A 19,139-nucleotide genomic window follows, 5' to 3' on the forward strand; every position below is an offset into this window, starting at 1 on the left:
AGGGCAAAATCAACCAGGAGGTTTTCCTGTGCAAGCCCAATGAAATAATGGGAATCAAAAGAGTTCAGTTGTAATAGGAATTTCAAATTAGGTACAGTATACCTGGATTTTCACTCATGTTCATGAATTTTCCATTTCAAACAGATTTAGCCTACACAAGAAACTAACAAGGAGAACTGGAGCCAACCCACAACTTAATATGGAGAAAAAAAGACAGCTATTCTGGGACACAACCAACCAAGTAAATACCACAAATATGTTAATGGTAGTGCACAAAATCAGCGCCTACATGCAAGGACTATTGAAGTCCATGAGGCTGCATTCAGTTCTATAGGTTTGGAATCAGTTCTTGCCGTACATCAAAGTAAGGTGTGGTTTCCAGTACTGACTATTCTCCTAAAGTTACAGATGAACTGAATGTGTATATACTACAATCAAGTATTTTCCATTCTACTTCCTATGAACCAAACAGTTGCTCTTGTGGAGTACAGTATGTTCCCACCCCATTTACAGAGTAATCTAATGGTTAAATGGTAACTTTGGCATGCCCATGCTGGCCTTTCGTATTTAAACCTTTGTTTTAATCATCTTAATTCTTTTGGAATGAAACATGGCATAAAATATCTGAGATCTAAATTTAGATAAATGCATGCCATTCAGATGCATGACACAACTCATTTCACAAGGAATAATAACTGTTCTTAACCTGCCCCTGGCAAGTATGAAGCAACAGTCCTTACTTAGGTGTCTGTATAAGCTGTTGCACCAAAAAGTAATTGTGCTAAATAATGCTGTCTCGCATCCTCTAGCATAATCCACTGCAGTCAGTCCCAGAAATCGGCCAGAACTAGGCTCTTGGAAGTGAATGATGATTAAAACCAGTTTGCCAAATTTTGAAGTGTCCACCATAGACAGAGACATATTCTCATTTATTGTTACAGATATTATTGCCAATATTGCTACTACGTACTGTTATTCTTCTGACAGACATTTTGATGTCATGGCTTTACAAATAAGATGCTCTAAAGAACAATTATTACATTCAAGACAGAACAGGATACAGAGAGAACTTAATTGAGCAAGGTTCAAACTAGCACACAGCAGAGTACTGGAAAGTGGATTTCTGGGTCTCAACCGGAGTTCCTACAGTGCACTTTCATTTCTAATTCAGAAAAAAATGCTGCACCTATCAGATGCTAGGCTAAAACGTTGTTCTTGGAAGGGAGGGGATTTTAGGCACAGTGAATAACAAGAGAGAAAGAGAATTATAGAACTTGTGAAGTCTGGCTGTAGGTTTTATTGAATAAAATAATAGGAGTCAGGAAAATGTAGATTAAAGCAGTTTACAGAGAAAGGCAGGGACTTCCTTATTTAAAGTTATTTATATAGGCTACATTTATTGCCGTTCTCATAATACAACAAAAATAAAAAAACACAATAAAAGTGTAATGGCTTTACATTCAGCAGTTACATTAATCTTCATCCTTCAGAAATGGACATATCACAGACTAAGCTTTTTGTTAGAATGACTCCCAAAGGTGTTTTCTCTAGAAATCAAAACAAAGCGCTAACCACATTTGCCATGTGATCATAACTGAGTTGAATGAGCATATCTCCCCCACCCTGCCCAGGAAGGTGTCTATCACTTTACTGCTGCATCAGCCCAAGCAGTTCTTTGTTCTTCCTGCCCTATGCCTTCTCTTTATAGACACTCACTGCAACATTCATATGGTCCTTTGATTCTGTGCCCCAGTTGGCTTCTCTATTGATATACTCACAAAACACTTCTTCCACTCAGCTGTTGGGAGATGAAGGAACCACTTCATTAAGACCACAACTATAGCCGTTAGTTCTTTAAGTGGGTTAATATTCTAAGAAAGGCTTACATCTTAACTTTTTTCTATAGGAAGCCAAAAATTAGCACTTGCTGGCAAATTATTTCACAAAATTAATCCAAAGTTCCAACTGAGATGTTGAACTGCTATTGCTAAGAAACACACTCAGGGGTTGGCTATGCAGCAAAAAATAACAAAATCCACAAACATTTGCTATTGCTAAGGATAAGAAGGGTCTAAATTATTTAAAGGTACCACAGATCATGACTATTTGGAAGCTAATCTCAGATGGGAGATTGCCAGTGAATACACACACAAGGGGGATGTTGTGACTGCGCCTTCGGGGACTGTGGATGATGGTGGTGGGATCAGGAGAGGAAGGAAAAACCCTTGCGAGGAGGGCTTGTTGGAGGATTTGTACAGGAAGAGAATTAGGGAACTAAATGGGGAGTCTTCTGAGGAAGATTCAGATGGGGAGTTTGTGGAAGAAATGGATGCTGGTGAACAGGTGGTGGCTGAGGAAGTGGGCACTGACTGGGCACGGGCACCGGAGATGCCTGGGGAATTGGGGCCCATGGATACTGCTGAACCTTGGGTATCTTCAGAAGCAGATCCCACTTGGTCTGCTTGGAGGAGGGAGGATGGATCCTCAGGTGTGCATGGTGTTGGGTGTGGGCAGGATGATTGGAATTCTGATGAACAATTAGGCACGCCCGATCCACGAGCCTTAGCTGTGTGGAGTTCTGACTCTGATTAAGGATTTGGGACACCTGCTCTTTGGGTGTTGGTGTTTGGACACCCAGGGAGAATTGGGATAAATTGGGAGTGTTTGGTCACTTCACTTTGCATGTGGCAAGGTGTTGCTGGGTGCCATTGGGATTCCTGTACGTGTTAAGAAGACTGGACTGGGACTTTGCTTCAGATGTAAGTTTACCTGGGTTGCTCTGCAACGGAGGACTGGAACTGTGTGGGTTTTCCTGGACTGCACTGTTATTACTATTTTTAGCTGCGGTTGCCTTCGTTGTCTTGGCTCTTTGTGCCAATTCGTGGACCTTAGATTGATGACTACAGCCTCTGACCCTGGACTGGAATTCGACCCTGTTTCTGCCTTCGCCCTCTAATTAGTCTACCCACGGCTCTTGACTTCTGGCTTGCTTCCGGACCCTGTTGCTGTCTCTTGCCCTGACCCTGGATCAATCTGACGGCATCTCTTCGCCTTGTCCCTTGAGCTTCTGGCATTACCTGCACTCCTGAAGCAGTTTGCTGCTGTTCCTGCTATTTCGACTCCGGACCGGTTTGATGACGTCTTTTGTGCACTGCCCCTTTAAATCTCCAAAGCCTGCTTGCTTGCAACAGAAAGGGTTTGGAACCATCCTTTCCCTTTTGCACTGGCTCCGATTTTGTTTGCAAGCCCGGTTTTAGTTTCTGTTTAGAGCCTTGTGCTTGTGACTCTTGGGAGTTTTTTGGGGAGTTTCCAAGTCTTCGTTTTGCTTTGGCTGCTTTTCCAAGCCAATTTAGTTTGTTTAGAGCTGAATTGAAGCACCTTTTGTTTTATCTGAACTATTTGCTTGGATAAATCCGGTTTGGTTGCTAAAGCATACTTTTTGATACATTTTTGTTTGGACTGCCTTTAAACACTGAAAGTTAAATGTTTAAAGCCATCTTTTGTGTTTGTGCCTATTTTTTGGGCTATCTCTTGAATAAACTCTGTTTTGCTCTCAAATTGGCGTCTGACTCTTGACAGGGGAGATGGTTGTTCCTTAGAATATTAACAATAGTTTGATAGAGTTGTCACTTGATTTGCTATTGCAAAATTATTATGTCTCATTTTCTGGTTTTGGTCAAACAGATTCTGCCATTTTTAATGGGCATGTATGTAAAAGTGGGCTGACAGAACAAGTTAGCTTTATATATCAAGAACAGCAATTTTCTCACATCTTTTGAAAGTAAAAAAAGATCTGTTTCCCTCCAACATAAATCTCCATCAAACACAGAATATGATGCGAGAAATATTGGACATTTGAAGCAAAAGTGAATTTACAAAGTGTGTGCATCTCAAATGTCTTTTCCTCACTCCTTCCCTCTGTGTGGATAAATGTGGATAAATGTCTGACCCTGCCATTAGGATGATTGAAGCAGCAAGCATAGTGTGTCATGAAGAGGAAACACATTATGTGCGTATTTGTCCTCATTATTTTTACTGCCACAAATGGATAGATGTGCTTGTGGGACCTCCTGTCTCATGTATCAAATAAACTTAGGAAGATGAGAATACAACATCTTAGTCTGGGTGGGTGCCACTTGCTACTCTGTTTGAAATAGCAAATATCTTCATCTGACCCCTATGGTGTCTGGATCAAAGAAAGTGACATGGACTCTGATTTGGAAATTTTTAATAAGTAGTAGTAAACAAAGTGCACCTCCCTTCCCCTGTGTTTAGCTTTCCCAAACTTAGATTGAGCAGCGAATGGTCTGAAACATGACCCATTCCCCTCTCTAAAACCTGGATAATGAAAATCTATTCAAAAGTTATTTTGAATATAATGGTTGCAGGCGAATGGCTTAATGCAGTAACAACTGTTTGGCTGGCATTGCTGAAGCATTAATGTCCAAAGGCCACATGAACGACCGCAGCCTATGTCATCTCCTTTTGCAGTTTCCTCTTCATTCAACATGATCCTGCATGCTCAGCTAAATGCAGAAATGACCAGCATGCATTTTCCTCTGGCTCTGTTGGATTACAGTGCTCAAAGCCACTTGCAAAAGGTTTACGATGGAGCATGAATGAGTTGTCCCTTCGCAAAGCTTTAATGCCATTTCAATTTTAAAAGACCTGAAAGCAAAGTCCTACAAATATCAGCTGAATATCAGATTAATAACTCATGAACAATGCCACCACCAAGCAGTCTTCTAACTCTTTAAGAGTGTTTAGCCCAAATCTGGTATTATTCCAATACTTCTTAAAGTGATTTCGTAAGAGGTCAGCATTATTTCAATCCATAAACAGAACTAAGAGTGAAAATAACTTGCCGAAGGCTATTTCCTGAGCTCATGTTTGGGCAAAATGTGTGTGTGTGTGTGTGTGTTTTAACTACAAATCACAAACTCCCCAGTCAGCATGGACAGTTGTTTGGATGATTCTGGAAGTTGTTGTCCAAAAAAGTAATTTTCCCAAGCTCTGCTCCTGCATTTTATGGTTTCCCCTAGGGATGACTATGAACATTATTTAGAAATGACTCCCACTCCTCTTGAATTTACTTCTCTCTCTGAGTAGCAACATAATTGTGATTTATGGGGCTAGAAGGCCTGAGAGGTCTAACAGATAAGAGGCAAGGCCATGTTATTAATTTGCATTGTAGGCAGAGCTCACAAATGTAATATAAGACAGACAGTCCATTCACAAACACCTTGGGAGAAAGGAAATCAGATAGTTCCCACAGTATAGCTATGGCACGGAGTAAATTAACCAATCTCACTCTTTCCTCCCTCTCCGTCCCAAAGGCATGCAGAGAGGGGGTGGCAAAAATACAAAGCAGGGAATCAAATTCAGCACTGCTCCACCTCTGTCATAGTTTTAACTACAAACTCATTCCTTCATCTGAAATGTGCCTCTAGGCTGAAAGTTGCAAGCACAAAGGAGTATCCATAAATGCAGATCACATGAGCACGTGTTTGGTAAAGTGTTGGGTAATTTTTAAAAAAGGTCTTAAAGAGGACACTGAAACCGCAAACAGTTTTTACTTCAGTAAATATTTGCTGGATTCTCATGTTACCTTCAGTCATGTGAAAGACATTAGAGGAAAGCAAGATTGTATGTCCTTTCCTTGTTTTTCAGCTTCTAACTGAGTAATCCTCAAATATCAACTTTTCAAGAAAAATCTTAATTATAACATACTGATTGTTCTTTAGGTCCAAATCCCACAGGATGCTTGTGTAGAAGAACAGTGCACTGTCCCTTGTGCTGGATCTCTCCCTTGGGTGAATTTAAATTATGGATTTCCTCGAATGCAGCATGACCTGTGCTAGTAAACTGGGAGGCTCTCTTTAGACAATTTAAACCTCCGGTGTTACACATAATTGTCACTGAACTCTACGAGACGTATTCCTGAGTTGGTGGCCTATCTTTCAGATATTCATACCAAAGATCTTTTGCTAAGCAAAAGGAAAGAAGATACAGTATTATTGCTCTTACAATGCGCACCACAACTCACAGTTCAAAAACATGATTAAGCAACACATAAAAAGGTTGCATTAAAATAGGATTAAGCTTTTGAAAATGTTAAAATGATTTACACTGCACTGAAAGTGATAAAATAGATGTTGAGAAATAAACATCTATTTTAAAAGATCAGTCTAAAGCAGTACAGCGTCCTCAGTGCATTTGTTAAAACATTTCATTCTAAAAGCCTGTCTAGAGTCCAAGAGGAAGTCACCCAGAAGGCCCTCTCTTGCATCCTCACTAGGATGGTGGTGGGATTGAGCATCCTCCACAGCTAGGTTTCAGGGCTGAGATTGATGGGTCCTGTACTAAAACACCTGGGAAATGGGACTTCCTTCATTAACATTATATGTGACTCTTGTTCTTCACCCATCCTACACAGAAACCTTTTTATTTGAATTGCTGTGCTATTTCTTTGACTGGAAATCAGTGGTATTTCTTCTGTAATCACAACTAAGTCTATAATTAGTTCCATACTCTTTTTTTGTCTCATAGGAATAAAAAGTGATTAACCAGGACAGACTTGAATTTAGGTGAACAGTTGTCTGCAGCTTCTTTTTTTAGCATATAGCTACAGCTTAGTCCTCACTGAGATGATGAAGTTAAGCTTGGCATGTATCATCCCAGTTGGCAAAAGGAGGAGGTGTACTTAATGTTCTTTGATTCCAGAATTAGATTCATGCAGCATACTCAGTGGTATATCCAAATAGAATTTCTTTCTATTCAACCATGTGACCTATAGTCTGAAGTGGCATATGGTTCTTGAGCCTAGTACCAACAATCATTTCAGCAGAGTATCAACAAGAATATTCCCCATACTACTTCTATACTCTTTACTAAATTTGAAGTAAATCAGAATCTGTTGTAGCTTGGTGGGATCTGACATATCCTGACTTGGTTCAAATCCCGCCAATCTAAATATAAATATAAAAGCAAGTCGCTCATCTTTCCTCACTCATCAAACCTAGGCTGACAAAGCTATAGCCTTTGAGATACTCAATATATTGTCAAAGACTTTCATGGCCAGAATCACTGGGGTGTTGTGTGGTTTCCAGAATGTATGGCCATGTTCTAGCAGCATTTTCTCTTGACGCTTCACCTGCGTCTGTGGCTGGCATCTTCAAAGGATCCTTTGAAGATGCCAGCCACAGATGCAGGTGAAGCATTGGGAGAAAATTTTGCTAGAACATGGCCATACATCCCGAAAATCACACACCTCTTTGAGATACTGTTCGATCCCATGTGGAAATTTGGGAAATGTAGCTCACATATAAATTGCTGTACCGTATCAGTTATCACAGCAAACAAGCCAATTCATGCACTCCTGGCCAATCATGCAGAGAGTTGCTTGTATTCAAAGCACGTGGCATAAGAGCTGCTTTAGACTCAACTTTTCTTCAGAAATGGTATGAAAGACTTTGGAAATCTGCCTTTGATCTCAGAAGATTTTGTACACATGAAGTGTTGTACACATTGACTTATTCCATTGGTATTTTTGCACATAAAAACTGTTTCATATATCCCAGGACACGAAGTCATGATGGCAACTTCATGGAGTTAATTTGGGAATGTGAAACAGACATCTCAGGTTTTGGGTAAGAAGCAAAATATCCATATTAGCCTGGTATTTTGAATGGGGTCAATTCATGCATACAGCTACCAGTAAAGTGCAGCAGATTGATGACAAACTATTAAGTACCACACATGAGCCAATCACAAGTGTTCCCATAAGTATTATTTATGATTATTTTCCAATAGAAGATATAGAGAAAAATGGTAAAAGATATAAAGAAAAAATGAAGAAAATATATGATCTTCTCCTCCACAGTGAAATATACATACAGGCACTCCCTGAGTTACAAACATCCGATTTACAAACAACTTATAGTTAAGAACGGGGGTGAGACAACAGGTCAGAGAAATCTACCCCTCAGAAGGGAAATTCACTTGTGAAAGAGTTATCATGGGGAAAAGGTGTCTCCACTGAAGCATTCTCACCAACCCTGGTTTCCCCAACAAGTTAATTTTTCAAAATCCAATATCACAAGGACAGAAAGTGAGGTGAAATTTTCTGAACAAGGGCATAGACAGCAAAACAAACGTCACAGGGCTGTTAACCCTCCCCTATGCTATTCAAAGCTTGTGCATGTGTGTGGAATGACACTTAAAAATGTTCCTGTTCCAACTTACATATAAATTCAACTTAAGAATAAACCTACAGAACCTATCTTGTTTGTAACATGGGGACAGCCTGTACACATAATTCTTCATTTCTCTCTCTCAAAAACATTAATGAAGGTTCACTTTCTACTTTTCATAATTAACCCTTTCTAAACTAAAAATTAGCAAGCCCGTAAGTGGCTCCTATTCTTTAAGTTTAAGAAACATCACTAATATTTTTTTTCTAATTAAATGTGGCAATTTAACAATTTCTGTGAAATCAATCAGTCCCACCAACTCCTCCTCCACAACGGATACATTTGACTCCTTCCAACTTTGTGCATATACAGCGTGATTCAAAATGATGACCGCAATTTCAAAGCAGTATATTTCACAGTGGCAACATCTTACAATTACACATAAAGTTACAAATGATTTAAAGAGTTATCCAATCAAGTTTTACTAACTATTTTGAGCCAGAAACAAGACTAAACAATAACTCAACAAACTGAGCATATGTCATTAGGCTTTATGTTGTAGGGTCAACATCTTGCAAATGACTGGGGATAGAGGCTATTTGTGCAATGGGAGAGGTGTCTGGCAGTAATCTTCTGAAACTTTATGCACCACTCTTTCAAGTTGTAAGAGTTCCATTCATGGTTTTTTCATGGTTGTAAGGATATAGCAATTTCAAATTGGGTCCATCTTTTTTTAACAGTTGTTGTGCATATACTGCCATGATAATTTCTGTTGTTCACAATGAGTCTTCCTCAGTTGTGTATCCATTATTCCCAAAATAAACACTCCCAGTTTTAATTTAAACTCCTCTTAATCGATGTATATATTTGACCATATTATTTTTTAGCTTCTTATGTCCATTATATATGATAAATGTCCTGTCGTGTTGCTCACACCTACAACACACATTTACAGATTCTAGATGGCCTATTTGGTGACAAATATTACCTGTATATCATTTTGTAAAAAATCACTGTAAAATCATAACATAATGTACATTTCAATCCCTTCAACCACATGTTTCCAGCTGTTTTCCTTCCTCTCAAGGGATCTCCTTCTTTGCAAAGCAAAGCAGCTGGGAATCTTTGGTATTCTGTAATACGATTTCTAGTATTTTAGCTTACTGCCAAGGAGCTGCTCATCTGGCGAAGTGTTATATGGTGTTCTTTATTTGGGAATGTTTTGTTTTAAGCAATCTGTAACAGGAGGGCTGTTCCTTTGTCCAAAACCTCATAAGGTCAAACAACTTAGGAAGAAACTACTGAGTCAGCAATGCACTTAAATATTTTTGTTCTGGTGCAGATGGAGAGATTTCAACTAACTCACACATCTTCAGTGGCCCACTAGGAATGTTATGGATTAGCATTGTCCCCATGGATGATTCGGTGGCAAGACTGCCCTCTTCAGATGAATGCCTTGAAATGAGTTCTAACAACCGGAGGCTTAATTTGCAGCCCAGCTGACTTCTTATTTGCCAACAACCTTGATGCTGCTCCAAGCAAACAAACTAAAAATGTGTACATATATTCAGAAAAACATAGATCTTGAAAGCTATGGAATTCAAAGCCTCAAACTCATTCAAGGACTTTTTTATTTACAGATTAAATAACATATTCCAAAAAAATGATGGCCACCTAGTAGTTCAAAGTGATTGTAATTTATCTGCTTGGTAAAGAGCACTTTTCTGAATCTTCAAGTCCAAGGTGATTTGTTACTCTGATTGCTACCTTTTCAGGGGGGAGGCAGGGATCCTTGCATTTACCATCTTAATGAAAGGCAGATATCAATTAGATATCTGCAATAATCCCTCCAGATATATGCATTGAATTACAAAGGTGGAGAAGATCCTATCTTGCCGAAATCCAATTGTTAGATCCTTTGTATCAATGGGAATTTGCTAGATCAGTTATTTTTTTCAAAGTGGACTGATCAAGTTCCCACTGAATCTGTGCATTTACCCAAATTGGGATTAAATGTTACATTCTGGCCTTTGAGTCTATAGAAAAACACACACCCCAAAATATCTGGTCAACATCAACAACATGAAGAAGAAAAACTCAAGGGCTTACCTTGTAAATACAAGACTTTGCATTTAAGAAAAACAATTCAATGGTTGCATTGTCTTTTAGGTAGGATATGCTTTCAATGTAGAACCTAGAAATAAACACAGAACTCATATAAATACAGGAATGAAATTGCAGCCACCAACTCTTCTTACGATGATGAAGATGTGAAATCAGTAGATTTTCAGGGCTTGTTTTAGTGATTGTGCTATGACTCTTGAAATAACTGTGCCTCCCTTAAAATACAATCAATCAGCACTGCTGTATATGAAAGTCCTAGTCAATATGAAAGGCATTAATGTTTGTTTTATTTCAGAAATTGATTTATACCTCCATAAATATTTTAGGATTTTCCTCCACATCCCCTGTCCTTGACAGTGGTGCTGTTTTGCTTCTTACAACCAGGGAAGTAATTGCTTTCGAAATTACTTTTGAAAAAATCATGAAATGGAGAAATGACTCTTGAATATAAAATGAAAATAACTAAAAACCTGTCACCGCGGTGCTGAATCTGCAGTTTTCCACAACCGTAGTTAAAGTGCAAGCACTAGGTACAATTATTTTCAATGCACCTGCTAACTTTTTAAAAAGATTTTTATAGAATTCAGGCAGGACTTGTGTGGCCCTCTTGCCATTGTTGGACTCCAACTCAAGCCAAAGGTGATGCATGTTAAATCCAACATAATTTGGAGTTTCACAGAATTCTCATCCTTGTTAGAAGATAATTTTGTAAACTCTTCTATAAAATCAAAGAAGTCTCTGGTTTCTTCAACCACTGCACAGTCACAGCTTTGCCAGAACCTACGTTTCCAAATTCTACCGTCCATTCACCCACAGTTTGCCATAAAAAGCAGAATGTTGCTTTAGGTTGTTGTATGTTTTCCGGGCTGTATGGCCATGTTCCAGAAGTATTCCTTCCTGACGTTTCGCCCATATCTATGGCAGGCATCCTCAGAGGTTGTGAGGTAGCTTTGTTTCTCCTTGGCAGGTAGACATGGGAGTGGAAAGTGATGACTTTATTCACAGCTGCTGAGCAAAATTCTCCTTGGAGACCTGGCAACCATTAACATGGATATATTTCCAAAGCCTGATTGTGCTATGGGAATTGTAGTCCAAAAATGTAACTTTTTCAAGTTTGTTCCAAATGCTGTAGCAGTAAAGGCAATGCTTTGTATTCATCATTTGATTTTACTTCTACATTGCCTTGTTCTTAAGAACACTTGATCTTCATTAAAAGTGGTAGGCTATTCCCCTTTTATGGAGGAAACTAGAGGGGTGAAAACATACATACTGAGTATAAATTGGAAGAACCTACATAATGCTCTTTTCAGTTACAATTCTATCACTTTTCTTGTTCCCTACATTTCCTTGTGAGACTAATGGTCATTGTCCACCTTACAGGACTAGCACAAACACTGCTAAGATATTATTTGTGACTAGTTCAAAAATTTCCAAGGGGACTGACAGCTGAATGGGAAACCGAATGGACACAATTGTTATATAGTTGGCCCTTGACATCTGTTGGGGTTTGATTCCGAACCCTTGTCCAATGGATACCAAAATCCATGGCTGCCCAAGTTCCCTTAAATACAATGGTGTAGTAAAATGGTACCTCTTACACAAAATGGAAAAATCAAGATTTGCTTTTGGGAGGTTTTTTTTTAGGTGGGTGGGATGGGGGCTGGATAGCTGAATGAACTTTTAGCCGAGTGTTTCTAGTAATATGTACATAGCTGAGCAAATAAGATTAATCTTTTAGACACTAGGTGGCAATATTGTATTTCCTATATCTACCACAAAAGCCTGGCACATGGTTTTAAAAACCATATAATTCTGGGAAGAGTAAAGTGTGGTCCTCCAGATCTTTTTTCAATGACAGCTCCCATCAGACCAGGCCAGTGCAGTCAATAGTGAAGAATGTGTTCAGTTGCAACCCAACATCTACTGCTCACTTCTAATGGTATATTAGACACTAAAAGCACACAAACATACAAAGCAGTTTTCATGCATTTTGGATACCATAAAGAAAATCTTATTCTTCCGCGATGTGCAAAGGACAAGGCTTGCTGGCAAGTTCTTGATGTGCAATGTCAACAAAACAAATAATTATCTTTATTTAAAGGGGTTCCAACTCCGTGGAGAATCTTTGAAGGGATCTTTCATGCTTAGAAAACCAGAACTTTAATTATTCCCTGTCAATTAATCCCTGTAGTATAATAAACATAAAGAGGCCATTTTTATCTGTGGATGCTATATTTTTCCAAGCATAAATGTCTGCCCTAATAGAGCACAATGTTATCTCCAGTAGCTGTTAGTAACATAAATGATTTTGCTAGACTAAGATCAAAATGCAAGAAAAGCAAGATAAGGTGCCTTTTAAGCAAGGCACTGAAACCTGGATCTTAAGGAATTCCCTACTTTTAAATTTACTACAAACAATTTTGAAGTGACTTTAAAGGAAAAATTATCTCTGCCAATCATGGACTTAAACTAAAGATGTTGGCAATACAGCCTTGATCAGCTTAATGAGACCTTTGGGGAAGAGATCTCATTTTTGAGGCCACAAGCTCTTTAGCACAGGCCACAGCATCTGATGTGGATAACTCTGGCCTTGAGCTATGCAAATGTATTTCTCTTGACATTTGATATCACAAAGAAAGCCATGTTGATTTCCATCCGGCTTAACATGAAAGAAGCAAATCTTCCACTCATTATATATGGAAAGGTGATGTCCTAACAACAGTATCTGCTGTTGGTTTTTTAAAAGGAGCTTGCTAAATCAAATGGACTTCTGAATATGAAGTATGCATCTTGTTGTCGCCCCATTTGTTCTCTTCCTTAGCCTGTTTCCTTCCAGTTTGAAAGGCCTCTATAACCCCATTCTAGATTCACCCCAGAGGTGCCTCTGTTCATGCCAGCCTTGTCCTTCTGGATTGATTCTTCTGAAGAATGAGTGTGTCACTGATATCCCGGAGAGTAAATCAGCCAGGTTTGGACAATAGGAGCTGAACACAGAATCTTTACATATTCAACTATCATAATTCTCCAGAAGACTGTATTGATTACCTAGGTAAGAGAATGCACTATGTAACAAAATTTGAAAAACAAATTCTGTTCCTGGTTTGAAATTGTTAATTTCTGTTTAACCATGAGGTACCTACTTCAAAAGTAGTTGTTATACTCCAGAAACCTTGTTTTTGTGGCTGCCACAAACTATTTTGAATTGATTGTGATTCTATGAGATATTCATTGAAAAACTATAGCAAAATATGCTGAAAGATGTCCCAGAAAAACAACATTTTTGCAGTGTAATAAAGTTTTTTCTATGTGTTTATGATAGATCCAATGAGAAAATGACATTTATACCCCAGGAACACGTATCATGTTACATAGTGTAATTCAATCTAGAAAGGACCTCCAGGCAAAGGCCAAACAGTCTGCGCAAGCTGAATTACAGCCTGTGTTCTAACATACAGTTTCTTGGGAAAGGAAAAGAACACGGACAAAAAGCAATCCTGTTGGTGACCTACTAAGTAAGCAGCTGGAAAGGAAGTGCAAACAAGCCGTAAAAAGCTCCTTGGCCTCCCCACTTTGAGAACACAACTCTAATGTGGACTTTAAGCATGTCAGTCTCGAGAGAGAAAGGAGAACTGGATCCCTCCTGTGTTCAGTCCTATTCTCATTCCTTCCCCAAACACCAGCAATCACCAGCCTTGGTATGTCAGAGAAAGCATCTCGTCCACTTATTGCATGCACATTGTACACAATTCTACAGAAATACCTGGGGTATAGATGGGAGTGCTTGGCAGTGGTTGATTTGTAACCCCCAAGCACTAAAGCTATTTATCTGACCAAAGCTAAGATCTTCACTCTCAGATGTTTCTGTATAACATGATTTAGTCTCTGGACATTTGCTTTACATCAAGGTCATACTTGTTATTTTTTCAGATACTGTCTAAATAACTGACAAAGCAGAAGGGAATTATGGGAAGCTAAAGGCACTTGCATGATTAAACTAGAATCAAGGAAAGACTTAAGGGAAAATGGCTCAGTACACATAAGGTGATCTCCAGCCTTCTATCTATTACCAATAAGGACTATGAAAACCACAATTTAAATAGCGTATTTGATTGTCTTAATCTTTCTTTCTTTTCTCATATAAGAGAAATAACTGGTTGGCCATTTGTGTTGTATGAGTCTTTTAAGGGTATTAATGAGATTGGATTTCTGCTTTCCATTCCCATGGGCTGCAGAAACAAAACCCCATGGGAGCCCCACGGAGGCTATCATATGACGTAAAGCCACTTCTGGTGGAACTCCATGGGGTCTATTTCCACAGCACAAATGGAGCCTGAAGACCGTCTTTAGGAGTTGGGTGCTACCCGACTCCTGAATGAAGAACATGAGGGAAAGATGAAGGAAGACACAAAAAAGACATGGGATGGCTGTCCATCCCACAAGATTGGGACAGATGGGAGGGAATGAGGTAACACAGTTCCTACACTTTCACCTGCTCTCCCCCTCTAAGTATGATGAGGTCCTTAAAGGGCCCATATATGAACAAAGTAAAGTCAGTGCTTGGTTTGGTTATGAAACAGTGCACAACAATGGTTAATTCACCCAATAGATAGATGAAAGTAGTTTCTTGAAACACCTTGAAAGGATTTACAGAAATGGCTATTTCTGATACTTTTCTCCTTGCTGTTTAGACCAAAACACTGTAATATCTATAGCAGTCTATAACAAAACTTAGAAAAGTTCCTTTTCAGATGACAATTCCCAGAATCTCCCTGACCCTTAGTATGCCATCCAATGGTTTCTCGGGAAAACCCTTTCCAGGCTCCAGTTCATTCTTGGCCGTGTGTGTGTGTGTGTGTGTGTGTGTGTATGTGCATGTGTGTAATTTTTACTCTGAACTTCATGGTTTTTGTCTTCTGAGCCAAACTTTCACTTTCCTACTTTAAAACATCTCCCTAAAGCCCACTTAGCAAGCAATAGCTTACTGTTATCTCCACAAATTTCCTTCCTGCCTGCCTTGAAGTGTTCCCTAATTTTCTTTGGTTTAGATTGCAAAAAGCATTTGGGTGTGAATTCTATATAAGTTCATAAATGTACATATATCTGGTGGTTAGAAAATGATACTTATTATGAAGAATGATTCAATATCCAATTCCTAATTTATGTCAATTCAGATACTTTCCATAACTATCTGTGCATTTCTGTATTATACAAGTCTCAGAACTTCCATATGAGGCATATATACAGTATATTTTTCCATCTTTGATTTAAAGCCTTAGGATTTTAATTTACTGAGAGTAGTAAGCCTTCTTTGTCAAGGACTCTGAAAAAGAACTATGCTTATCAGGCTTCTGAAGAGAGGAACTGCAATTCAATACATCCTATACTTGGATTGATCATATAGTTCAATCCATTACTATCAGGCATTGCAATATGGTATAAACTCTGCATGTCTGTGTAAAAGCAGAATTGACACAACTGATATATTGGTGCTACATTAATAGGCCCTGATGCTACATTTTTGCTATTAAGCTTGATAAAAGAGCAAACAACAGCAATCATACTTAGTACTTACATAGCACATCTCAGGTTTTTAGAGTGCTTTTTATACATTAATCATAATTATAATCAATGTTGCAAGTCGCTTCATTGATTCACAACATTGAATAAATTCCTGCCCAAGCAGGGAGATTTGAAATGGTTGAACAGAAGCTCTCCGAAGCTTTAGGTGCTCTTACTGCCTATTACAGGGAATATCAGCTAATTCCTAATCCATATAAAACACAGACATGTGCTTTTCACTTCTTTCACAAGAATCTCGCCCTCTGAGGATTACTTGGGAAGGAATCCCACTGGAGCATTGCAGCACACCAAAATACTTGGGAGTTACCCTGGACCGTGCTCTGACTTACAAGAAGCACTGCTTGAATATCAAGCAAAAACTGGACACTAGAAATAACATTATATGAAAACTGACAGGCACAACCTGAGAATCACAATCAGACACAGTCATCTGCCCTTGTGCTTTGCTATTCTGCTGCTGAATATGCATGCCCAGTGTGGAATACATCTCACCATGTTAAAACAGTGATGAGACATGCCACATCACCACAGGATGTCTACGCTCCACACCATTGGAGTAATTATACTGTTTAGCTGGCATTGCACCACTTGACATCTGCCAAGAGGTAGCAGCCAGCAATGAAAGGACCAAGACATCGACATCTCCGGCCCCATCAACCAGCATGCCAACGCCTGAAATCAAAAAACAGTTTCCTAAGATCTACAGAGATATCTGCAGGAACACTTTAGCAAGCCAGAGTCCAAAAGTGGCAGATTAAAACCCAGAACCTCAATCAGTGGCTGATGCCGGGTGAGAGACACCTTCCTGGGCACACAGAAGACTGGGTGACTTGGAAAGCGCTGAACAGACTGCACTCTGGCACCACGAGATGCAGAGCCAACCTTAAGAAATGGGGCTACTAAGTGGAGTCTACGGCATGTAAGTGTAGAGAAGAGCAAAACACAGACCGCCTATTACAATGCAGCCACATGCACAATGGAGGACCTTCTTATAGAAACACCAGACACACTCCAAGTGGCTAGCTACTGGTCAAAGGACATTTAGTATAATGCCAAGTTTTTCTTAACTTTGTATTTTCAAATACATTACAACTTGTATCCTCAATTCGGTTCTGACATGATAAATAAATACATTATAATCAACTGCATTTTTTAAAAAAACCCTTATATTCTGACTTTTTATTTCAACTTAAAAAAACTCAGCCAAGCATAGAACTGGAAGGTAAACTATGATGATCACCAACATGAAGTGGGATACTCAAGTTAAGGGAACAATGCTATGTTCGAACAGCAGCTGGTGAATTGGAGAGAATATCTACATGAAACCATCCTTGTGAAAACTTTGTACCAGGTAAAACTATGTCCATATGGAGCCAGCTGCTCATTTCAGTGTAGTGGTCTCTATGTGTGTATGTCTCTATGCTAGGCACTGATATTGCAGCCTTATACATGAAAAGCTCACATCCTGCCACTGAGCTATGGTCATCCTATTTTTGGAGACCACCTTCTTATGTTCCTGAGATAGGGGCTTTCTGAACCACTGTTCAAACCCTGCATGGCTCTAAGCTAAAGTGGGTCTCAGCTAAAGGAACAGAGATGCTGTGGTTTATTTTGGGAACTGGCTGGAGAACAGGTACTTACCTGACGCAAAAGTACAAAACCACTGGTCCAGATTTTTTGGGGAAGTCATGTTCCAGCACTCTCCGGTCCAGCTGAAGCCAGTTCAGATGGCCCCTAGTAGGAGAAATAAGGAAATAGAGAGATTAGTGCCAGGAACAACAATTGTAGGTTTTGTCCAAAGCTAGGAAATGTCACCTTTTGGGCTACAACATCCAGAATTATTAGAGACCATGCTGGTGGTTAAATGTTGGGATCCAACCAAGTAAGGTTCCCCAGTTCCTCCTCTGCCTTCAATGTCTCAGAATGTCAATATAATACTGAAGCTACACAGCTCAGAAATAGTTTTTTCTAGGGTGACTGTGCAGTAATTGAAGAATATGCACTGTGGTGGGAACAGAGTCAGCATCATTTCAGGCTTAAATGTTTAACATATGATGAAATTCAGACTGTCAGTGTGAGAACGAGAGATATACAATGAGGAGGTGGAGATCCAAAGAGATAGGAGCCTTTGTCCTTTATTGCAGCCTCACCACCCTTAGTGTGACTATATAATTGAAAGCCTGTCAGGTTTTCCATTAAAAGTCATTAGTGCTCGGAGTTTATATAAAGCCTGTAGTATTTCACTGTGGGCTAAAACAGAGCCAAACAATGTCTTAGACTTTTTATTTGCCACCCAGTATGTCTGGAACTGCCTTGCAAATAGAGCCTGCCAAACTACCTTTCAAGAGCTTTTGAAAATGCAGCTGTTTCTCTTCCTTGCACACACACACACGCACACACACATAGAATGGAATTACTACAGGTTTCTTTGTCTTTGCCACAGTAAGGTCATTTGGTACCATTTTCTCTTTGTAAAGTTGACAATAGTAGACAGTGGGGTCATACCTGAACAGTGTTGAAAGCAATATAATACAGTTAGTCCTCTGTATACATGGATTCTGCATTCACAGCTTGCATGTAGTCCCCCCATTTCTTGCCATTTTATTTAAAATGCATTTTACTAGAGCATTGTATATAATGGGACTTGAGCATCCATGGGCTTGGGTATGCACAAAGGGTTCTGGAACCAAACCCCAGCAAATGCAGAGCTTGGAATACTTTTTGCCGTATAGTTCCCAGAACCTCTATCCAGCATGGGCTATGTCTGGGGCACTTTAAGAGCTGTAATACCATGAAGAAATATTTTCAAGTTTTGAACCGAAGCTATAAAAGCGAGGACTTATATTCTATGGCCTCTGTCTGATAAGAGACCCTGAGTAGAAAGCAAACTTTCTGTCTTTCTATTTTTCTTTCTTCCCCCTTCCTCCACTCCTGTCTTTCTTTCTTTTCTATGCAGCCTATATCCTGGAATAGGACTCAAGGCAGCTCACAGAAAAAAAAAACTGTTTAAAACTAATAATAAAAATGATAGAATCATAGAATCATAAGAGTTGGAAGAGACCTCATGGGCCATCCAGTCCAACTCCCTGCCAAGAAGCAGGACATCGCACTCAATAGATTTTATTAGGAGATGAAGCTACCAAATATGAATCCGCAAATGCTTGAAATTGCCTTACGTAGCATTGGACTACAGAGTCATCTAACCATTCAGGTATTTCCCAGCCCTGCCAGCCAAAATCCCCT

General features: G+C 39.3%; 1 protein-coding gene across 16 annotated transcripts in view; it reads right to left on the reverse strand.

The window, feature by feature from the left end:
* The window catches only part of frmd4a (FERM domain containing 4A), a 485,341-nt gene that overhangs the window by 107,881 nt on the left and 358,321 nt on the right, over positions 1-19,139 (reverse strand). For all 16 annotated transcript variants that reach the window (XM_062983558.1, XM_008111470.3, XM_008111469.3 and 13 more), the window contains 2 exons: positions 17,538-17,630; positions 10,302-10,386 (listed from right to left, as the gene is read on the reverse strand). In XM_062983558.1, coding sequence (XP_062839628.1) covers positions 10,302-10,386; positions 17,538-17,630 — 178 coding nt within the window. The remainder of the gene's footprint in view (positions 1-10,301; positions 10,387-17,537; positions 17,631-19,139) is intronic.

The sequence above is a fragment of the Anolis carolinensis genome, chromosome 5 (assembly GCF_035594765.1).
Source record: "Anolis carolinensis isolate JA03-04 chromosome 5, rAnoCar3.1.pri, whole genome shotgun sequence".
In the NCBI taxonomy this organism is placed as follows: Eukaryota; Metazoa; Chordata; class Lepidosauria; order Squamata; family Dactyloidae; genus Anolis; species Anolis carolinensis.